The 10,073-nt window shown below is 50.0% G+C and overlaps 1 protein-coding gene across 2 annotated transcripts in view; it reads right to left on the minus strand.

The window, feature by feature from the left end:
- Nucleotides 1-217: 217 nt before the first annotated feature.
- nrip1b (nuclear receptor interacting protein 1b) overlaps nt 218-10,073 on the minus strand; it is a 45,760-nt gene continuing 35,904 nt past the window's right edge. Inside the window, exons 2-3 of one of the 2 annotated variants that reach the window (XR_012984801.1) lie at nt 2,238-6,532; nt 218-2,173 (exon numbers count right to left, since the gene is read on the minus strand). Coding sequence is in view for 1 of the 2 variants with exons in the window: in XM_076275234.1 (XP_076131349.1) it covers nt 2,511-6,104 (3,594 nt within the window). In the remaining variant the exon portion in view is untranslated. Of the gene's footprint in view, nt 6,533-10,073 lie in introns of both variants that reach the window. The other variant, XM_076275234.1, reaches the window with a different exon arrangement.

Genomic DNA, 10,073 nt, shown 5'->3' on the forward strand with positions numbered 1-10,073 from the left:
CATATTACTCTTCTATATGATCAAATAATTTAATAAAATAATAATATCTCATATTACTCTTCTTTGGACCCGCCTCTCTACCTGTGTGTGTTTTTCTGTTTATGTAACTCTACCTCTGTGTGGTTTTCTGTTTATGTAACTTGTAGTAATGAGTGAGTGAGCAGTTGGAATTGCAGTTAAAACAGTAAAAAGTCCAATAAGACACAGAACAAACAAATGTTTTTTATCCATTTTATTTCTTTATTTAGGTTGTCAGTGCAAATAAACACCCAAAATGACATTAAAAAAAGAAACAGTATTTCTGGTTGTCTCATTGAAATTAAAAATGGTATTTGCAAACTAAAAAAAGTCTTTAATGCACAGTGCAGGCCACCATAATTCAGACTGAACAGTGGCTCGATTGAAACAAATGATAAAGTAACAGAGCTCCACTTTCAAACACACACACATGTACGTGCACACACACGCACTGTCTCTTTCTCTCTCACACACAAACACATATAATGATAAAGTCACATAGTCATTTGAAAGTCAATGATTGTATCAAACAGACCGTAGCTGTTTGAAATAACAACCTGCCCAGGATAAAACATTTATTTGATTTCAAGACCCAGCAGTACCCCATCCCAGTGTTGATACACAGATCCCTTCCATGCAGAAACATGCAGTAGGCAGCAGTGTATAGCAATTGGACTTATCACCACAGGTTGCAGAATAAAGATTTTCATCAGCTAACAATATAGAGACACATGCAAAAAACAGCCATTCTCCACCATGATATGTACATATTGAACAAAAAACAGCCATTCTCCACCAAGATATGTACATATTGAACAAAAAACAGCCATTCTCCACCATGACATGTACATATTGAACAGAATACGTTTCCTGTACATCATAGGGCATTTAAAAACTAGGGCAATATATATATATATATTTTTACTTTTGAACCATACAAAATAATTGTCTTTCATAATGAAACTATTTACAGAATATTTGTTAAAACATGTTCAATGGTTTAAAGACATATGGAGTTGTATGTACCTTTTTTCTGTACATTTCAAAAGATCACCTTAAGACTGCATGAACATACCTGGATGGGTTTAATGTGCACAAACTCGTATACAGTACATACATGCACACAGGGACTCACACGCCAACAAACACCACATGCACACACACACACACACACACACACACACACGCATGCACAGACGCACAGACACACAACGAACCAACCAATGAACCAACAAATTGACCAAAAATTATTGACTTAATACCTTAAGAAAGCTTACTGCAGGTATGCCATAACAGTAGCAGAGCCCAAGGTCACCATCATTCAAGGACAAATGACATTTAACTTGAGGCGTTTGATTGGCCGAGGGAACTCAGCTGATGCGTAATGCCAAACCTGGCCCTCTGAAGTTACGCTATCTGAGTGAGTGTGTACAGTATACAAAAGCGCAACGCATTCAAGCTGTTTCATATTTTAAACAAAGTACAAAACAACTACTGTTTCTTTTTCCTTCTTTTAAAAAAAAAACTGCTCAAGAACTCTATACGTCTTTGACGTATTCATGATACAGAAATGGTTGAAACTGACCTCCTCCACACAGTTACTCTGCAATTGCAGGTCAAACTGTCATCACATGCAAACATGGACTCCTCTACTGAATAATTTGTTGGAAAATGGGAGTCATGTGGGGATCTTCAAAGGTGTTGGAAATAAATAAATACTTGAATTGATAAGACTGAGATCACGGGCCTGATTCTGTATAAAACAATGTAAATATATTGTTATTGTTAAATATAATGTAAATATATTGTTCTCTTTTCTGCCCTGGGGATGAATGACACTAATGCCTCCCATGTCTGTTTGTTTGTTTGTTTGTTTGTTTGTTGTGCTTCACATTGCAATATTGTTTAGATTTCCCTTACTTGTACAAAGATGAAATGCTCTGATTGGGATCTAAACCAATAAGAAAGTGGATGTTATAGAAATAGTTTAGTTCAGAAAACATTTTGTTTTTCATGTCAAATATTTTTGCCCTTTTCTATAGTTCACAGAATATGAGGAAGAGAAATGAAATGCAACAAGAAAATATTTCAGGATACACAATTGAGGTCACCGGCTCAACTAATAATAATAACAATAACAAATATAATTTGGTACCTACTCATTTAGACGATCATGAAATTAACTAATAATAATAACAGTAACAAATATAATTTGGTACCTCCCCATTTAGACGATCATAAAATTGCAAAATCTATGACAATGAGATACAAAATTTTCGTTTTGAATTGAAAAGGTTTGGATTTGGCTGTATTGGTCATATAATGAAACTTTGGATACAGTAAATTAAAAGAAGAACAGAGAGGGAGAGAAACAAAGAAAAAAAGAAATGAGAAAGAAACTAGGAATGAACTAATAGAACAGTAACCCTTTCATGTGCCCCGTGTCCGGGGTCCAGCTTTTCAGCGGGTTTGCAAGCGTGTGGATCTGACTGCTACTGCAGAGAGCTCAGTCTGTGGTCGTACTGGCCGGGGTCCTCATCTGTTGCTGGCTCCTCTTTGATGTTAATCTCACAGTGCGCCATCACCTGCCCCTGATCCCCCCCCGCCCTCCACCCCTCCCCTTTGCCCCGCTGGAGCATGTAGTAGAGGATGGGGTTAGCTCTGGTCAGCCGAGGAGAATCGGGGCCGGAGCCACAACCCTCCTCCCACCCCTCCGCCTGCCCTTCCCCAGCTGGGCGCTGGCACTCCTGCTTCACAGACCCAGGGCTTGTTGTTGTTGTTGTTCTTGTTAATGTTGTTGTTGTCTGGGCGGCAGCATTGTTCCTCGGCGACTCGTGAAAGCCGTTGCTGCCGTTCGTCGGCCAGTGGGCAGCGCTGCCGGCGGACCTGGGGCTCGGAGACGCACGCTGCCATGGCGACTGAGAGAGTTTGTGGTTGAAGTGTAGCTGGTGTGGAGGGAGGCTCCCGTTGACCTTGGTGTGCGTTGCACTGGGGCTGGACAGCCCACTGCCCTGAGACAAGCCCTTCAGACAGTTGTCTGACAGCAAGAGCTGTTTGAGCACGTTGAAGCCCTGGTGGTCTCGTGGGAGCACCTTGCTGACGGGACTCCTCGCTGGGGATTCCTCCTGCTCTGGACTCAGCAGCAGCTTGCCACCGAGTCCCACGTAGGAGTCCACCGGCCCCGAGCAGAGCTCGCTGGTCAGCTGCTCCGCCAATTCCATACAGAGTCTCTTTCTCTTAGGGCTGGGGCCCCCACAATGATCCTGCTGTTCCTGCTTCAGCGCTCTGGGGTCGTAGTCCGAGGGCGCGCCAGGGTTGTAGGTGCTGGTCAGCGCTCTGGAGTCGTAGTCCGAGGGCGCGCCAGGGTTGTAGGTGCTGGTCAGCGCTCTGGAGTCGTAGTCCGAGGGTGCGCCAGGGTTGTAGGTGCTGGTCAGCGCTCTGGAGTCGTAGTCCGAGGGCGCGCCAGGGTTGTAGGTGCTGGTCTGCTGTTTCAAGAGCTGACTGAGGAGGCCGTATTTAGAGACAATATCGTCGGGACACGGCTCAGATTTAACGTCGCCCTGATGCTCAAAGAGGGGCCTGTGTCTCTCGTGGCGTCCATGGGCCCAGTGTTGAAGCCCAGTGTCACTATGGAAGGGGTTTGGAAACGGGCTATCTTCTTTGGGCTCTGTTTTGATCTTGATATCCATCGAGGGCCCGTGCGAGCCGTCACGGACGTCGGGGGAGCGGAAGCTCGGCTGGTCCTCTGTGCTTCTCCTGCCGCTGGGTTGGTCCGCGTGAGACGCCGAGCCCAGCAACAGCTGCAGCACCGTCCGCCTCTCGAGCAGACTCTCGATCTGTGACGCTGCTGGCGATGCAGGCGACTCTCGTCTGTGCGGCGTGAAACTGCAGCGCGGAGGCGGCTCTACTACCGGACTGCCGTTCCTCTGTGCCGGAGGAGGGCTCAGACACTCCAGTAAAGCAGAGGGCTTACTGGGCACCAGGCTAGGACTTGGACGCTTACTGGGCACCAGGCTAGGACTCGGACGCTTGGTGGGCACCAGGCTAGGACTCGGAAGCTTGGTGGGCCTCCGGATCAGTGTTGGTGGAGAGGGGGAGCTGTTCGTTAGACCACACTGTGCCAAGTTCTGCAGCAGTTTACTGGCGCTGAAACCGGACTCGGTGGCCTTTTCACTGGAGCTGTTTTTGGCTTTACACAGATCCAGAGGACTGGACTGGACTTGGGGGGAGGAGAAAGCGTACGGAGACTGACTGCCACTTGCGTCTTCGTTCAGGGAGGTTCTGGTCATGGCGCGACCAACACCAATGCGGCAGTCAGCAGGGCTTTGTCTGAGGCTCTCCTCATACGTGCTGCCAATCAGTTTAAGTGGGTCTGTGGGCAGGATGTTGAGGGTTGCGTCACGCCGCAAATCTGGATTATCTCCGATTTTGTTTACCTTCTCATTGTTTTGGCGGTCCAACAGTAACTGCATGAGAGTGACCTTATGATGGGATTTGGTGTCTGGGCTGACATCCAGTTCCCCGGCCTCAGAGACCTTTGGTCCCGGAGTGTCTGGCTTCCACCTGTTTAACAGAGTCTCTGTGAGCTTATCCAGCGGGCAAGAGGGCGAGGAGGAGGAGGAGGTGCAGGGGGGGGCTGGTTCGTGGCTGGGCGCTCTGGTGCGCATGGACAGGTCGATGGGAGAGCAGCTGGAGTAGTAGCTCTCCACATCGCTGCTGGATTTGGTCGGGCTGCGGTACTGGTCCGATTGAATCCGGTGGTCCAGCAGGAGAGAGGGCGTCCGACTGGGCGGGATGCGCTCCTCTTCCTCATCACACTCCTCTTCCTCATCACGCTCCTCCTCCTCCTGCTGCTCCTCCAGGTGCCCGCTCCTGGTGAGCTGCTTCTGGGAGTTGTGGTTGTTGAGCAGGAGCAGGAGGAGGCTGCTGCAGTTCTGTGGGGGCCTGGAGCTGTGTCTGTCCAAGTGACGCCTCTCCCTCTGGGGCTGTGGGCTGGCGTGAGGTGAGACCACACTGCTGCTGCTGCTGTGTGCCAAGCTTGGAGCAGGGCTGCCCTTAGTTGAGCTTGCCGACGCAAGGGGAGAGGTTCTGCTCTGGCTGTTCATAGAGCTCTCAGCCTCCGAGACCATCCGGGTCTCTCCAATGCTCGCCGGCTTCCTGTCCTGTGAGGATTTCTGCGAGGCGATGGCTGCCAGTCTCTCGCTGGCCGACTGTCCGGCCAGTTGTGCTTTGAGGACCTGCTCCCTGGAGTACTGCTTCAGGTGGGCCTCGCTGGAAAGGAGAAGAGCCAGCTGGCTGCAGGCCATGGTGGGTCGCGGCGAGGGGGCGGGGCTCGATCGCGTTTTCACCAGGTTCGCCACGGCCTTCAGTCGCTCGGTGCAGGACACGGCAGAGTTGGAAGGGCTGAGCTGTGCCGCGGCACTCACGTTGGAGTGGGGCGACTCTGAGAGGCGCTCCTGGCTGGCTCGCCGGCTGGCATAACTCTCGTGGCTTTGGCTCTTACTCTTCCTCACCAGGCCCTTGAGGCGGTTGGAGGCCGTGCCGTAGGCTTCAAAGGCGTTGTGCCGCGATGCGTCCGGGGACTTGCCACCACCGTTCTGTGCTTCCGGCTGCTGGGCCATGGCCACGCCCTGCAGCCTGGAGCTAAAGGTGGTCAGGAGGGAGGCGAGCAGCGTGCTCTCCCCCAGCGGAGACCCATCCTGCCCGGACCTTTGCTGCTGCTGTCCCCCTCCCGGGTGCCCGTTCAGGCTTGCCGATGATGGGGCCTTCCTCCGGTTGTCCTCTGCCTCCTGCCAGGCCCCTGACCGTAGGAGCCTGGCCTTCTTGAGATGCTGACTGGCTCCTCCTCCTGGGGGGCTGGCCTTCTCTCTCACCGCAGGGCCGTGATTGGCCAGCGGCGGGCCTTGAGCTGCCGCCGCCGCTACATGGTTCCGTCGTTCCTCATCGCCGTTGCGGTCAGCGTCCGATCTCCTAGTTGCCGTGGCGCCGGGCCCAGTGGCCACAGGATGCATTAGTAATCCTTCCAGATAGGTCAGAACGGCTGAATCCTGGTGCGTCTCAGGGCCAGCGTCCTCCCCATGAGTCATGTTCAACAGCAGCAGCGCCCCCCTGTGGTGTGGTGATGATTCGTGACTACCAGGAAAGGAGTGGCCTCGGGAGTGGCGATGACATTAACCTCTGCACATGAAGCCAGCTGAGCTCACTGGGTTGGCCGTCGACAGCTGCTCAGCTTTTTTTTTTTTCTTCTCTCCTGCTCAGATGCTTTTCAGATCACTAGCGCCCAGCGTGGCAAAGGCCGTGGTATAGGTCAGCCAGGCAGGAGGGGGGCAGGCCGCCCCTGTGTGTTAAGCAGACGCTGGCAGGGGCTTTAGAACAGGTTTAAGGTCAGGCGCACTTCTCCTGAGCCCCACTGGACCCTGCCATGCCAAGGATGCCGCTGTGCCCTCGGGGGGTGGGGGAGGGGCTGGGGTCGCCCTGCGTCGTCTTTCTGCCCCGCTGATCTCACACACAGCCGCTGTTGGGTAGAGAGGGAAACATGGCATGAGTGTGTTGGCACGGAGGCTCAGACATAACATCCATTTCAACACATTGGCTGTGCCCTGACGAGTGAGAAGTTCATTTGGACTAAGACACACACACACACACACACACATACAGGCCTGTCATGGAACTATGTTGTCTTTCAGTAGCATAGTCAGCATCAGTCATATTTATACTCATATTGATGCGTTCGAGACCCCTAAGGTGCACCTGTCTGGTGTTTCATCAACAGACCAATGAATAATGGGGGAACATAAATTGACTGATATTTTTCACATAACCCCCCAACTTAATCCATTGACAGTCGTACAGCAGAATGCAAATGAACGTCTACCCCAAGCCCCTCGGGTGTGAGAAGCGTTTGAGTACCGAAAAGCTAATTCCACACGCAGACTATCATTTCTGAGGATTATATCTGCTTGTAGACCAACTGGAACTGGCAGATCATTCAGGTCTGAGTTGGGTTCAAATGATCTTTAGAGATACACACACATTCGGTGTTGCCTTAATCCCACACATGTCGTTTGACCGTCCTTTTCAACTCGCATCACTATAAAATCTCATAAAACCAGACAACAATCAGCTGCTCCCAATGCATTTCTATGGAGCCGTAAGTTGAAGCTGTTGGAGTGTGTCTCAACTGCCATTGGCTCATCTTCGCTTGATGGGCGGGGCTTGCGATCTGTCAATTAGAGTACAAGTCAGAATTGGAATTAGAATCACAAGAAAGTCCTGCAGAGACCAGTCTTGGTCAGAGTTCCTGGTGAAGTGTTGCAGGGAGACGCGCGCACACACACACACACACACACACAGAGACCAGTCTTGGTCAGAGTTCCTGGTGAAGTGTTGCGGGGAGACACACACACACACACACACACACACACAGAGACCAGTCTTGGTCAGATTTCCTGGTGAAGTGTTGCAGGGAGACGCGCACACACACACACACACACACACACACACACACACACACACACACACACAGAGACCAGTCTTGGTCAGAGTTCCTGGTGAAGTGTTGCAGGGACACACACACACACACACACACACACACACACACACACAGAGACCAGTCTTGGTCAGATTTCCTGGTGAAGTGTTGCAGGGAGACGGGGGCCGTCCGAGGGCCTTCACACACACGGGGCTGAGCTGTCTGCATCTGGCTGGCAGCGGCTCTGTGTGTTGTGTGTGTGTGACATTGTGTGTGTGTGACATTGTGTGTGTGTGTGTGTGTGTGTGTGTGTGTGTGTGTGTGTGTGTCACACTGAGGCAGGGTGTGTGCAGGGCACGGGCAGCAGTGCTAGCCTTGTCAGATAACGTGACACCACCATGGGCTACACACACACACACACACACGTACACACACACACACATACACACATACATACATACACACACCACACACACCATACACACACACACACACACACACATACATACATACACACACCACACACACCATACACACACACACACACACACACACACACACACATACATACATACACACACACACACACACGCACACACACACGCACACACGCACGCACGCACGCACACACACACACACACACACACACACACGCACGCACACGCACACACACACGCACGCACGCACGCAAACACACACATCATCTCACATCTAGGTTCTCACACACACACAAACATACTCACATCGAGACGCACATACACACATGAACACAAGGACACACAAACACACATGCGCTTTCACACCCGCCCACACACACACACTCAACTCTGTCAGCACTGGCCAAACAGCAGATTGTAGCCACAGTCTCAGGCTGCGTGTATCTCAGTGTTTCCCATACATGGACTTATTTGTGGCGGCCCACCACAATATCAACATTGACCACCACACAATGATTTTCCTGGTTGTACTAAATTCTGCTTAAATCTGGTTAGAATCATAACCACGCTGCACTAATTTGTTAAAAACTGTTCGAGTTAATTCTGCAAACCTACCACCACAAATGCACTGCACCCCCCCCCCCCCATGCACTGCACTGCACTGCACTAGAGACCCGCATAGAGGAGGAGGTGTGAGTGTGTGTGTGTGTGAGTGTGTGTGTTTCATTACGGGGAGAGGAGGTGTTTCATGTGTGTGTGTGTGTGTGTGAGTATGTGTGTTTCATTAAGGGGAGAGGAGGTGTTTTGTGTGTGTGTGTGTGTGTTTGCGTGTGTTTCATTACTGGGAAAGGAGGAGGTGTTTCATTGATAATCTGTCTGTGTATCGTCAGGGTTGTTTATCAGGTGAGATGTGATTAGTGGGCTGTTTTGCCACCTCCTGTCACACAGCCACACTTCCCAAGATACAAACGACCTGTTCTAAAGCCCCTCCCTGTTCTAAAGCCCCTCCCTGGCGTCGTGTCACTAGGGCTTATTTGACGTCACACCACCAGCGTGCCTGACATGAGCAAAGGCTCCTTAATGACCCAACGCAGGCTGGGCATGACGGGCTCCTTAATGACCCACGCAGGCTGGGCATGACGGGCTCCTTAATGACCCAACCCAACGCAGGCTGGGCATGACGGGCTCCTTAATGACCCAACGCAGGCTGGGCATGACAGGCTCCTTAATGACCCAACCCAACGCAGGCTGGGCATGACGGGCTCCTTAATGACCCAACCCAACGCAGGCTGGGCATGACGGGGTCCTTAATGACCCAACGCAGGCTGGGCATGACGGGCTCCTTAATGACCCAACGCAGGTTGGGCATGACGGGCTCAACAACAAAATCCAATTGGTTGGAACATTGACTGACAATCAGTTTGTTCAGTTAGAATCCCAGAAAATGGTAAAACAAATAAAAATATAATGACACAACATACCACCCCAACCAAACCTTATAGATTATGTAAATTATAAATTGTCAAGCTTAATTAGACAGATTAATTGTCCCATTACAGCTTATGCTAAATGACGTACCCATTTGAATGAGGACAAAAGTGACGACAAGCCCATAACTGGGCAACTCTGTTTGCAAACTTCCCCCAGTTTCACACCAGTTATTCCCACATGAGATGACATTTTCACTGGGAATTTATTTTCCCCATGCACATGAACGCACCATAGGTTTCCTTTATGTCTAGTAGCCTATGCTGATTGCTGTGTGCATGGGATTGACGTATGTGCAGAGTAAAAATTTGACTGAAATTGCATTAAATCAGGTTGTTTTAACTAATATTATGCTGCAAGATGGGGTTTTGTCCACTACATTTAAGTTCCCTGTTCTAGACTAACTTGCCATATTAAAAATTCCCAGTTTATTCCCGTTAATTCCCATGGAAAGTTTCCAACTTTGAAAATTACCGAAATTTTGCAACCCTACCGGTACCACAAACATCTTGGGATATCAGTACCACTATGAACATATTGGTATATCATTACCACCATGAACATATGGGCATATTATTACCACTACTATAATTGCATATCATAACCACTACTATGAACATCTTGGCATATCATTACCACCACTATGAACATCTTGGCAT

This window comes from Alosa pseudoharengus, unplaced genomic scaffold (genome assembly GCF_046254945.1).
Source record: "Alosa pseudoharengus isolate Yale_2024_CS ecotype anadromous, Long Island Sound unplaced genomic scaffold, YU_APseudo_1.1 YU_APseudo_1.1_scf_8, whole genome shotgun sequence".
Classification (NCBI taxonomy): domain Eukaryota; kingdom Metazoa; phylum Chordata; class Actinopteri; order Clupeiformes; family Clupeidae; genus Alosa; species Alosa pseudoharengus.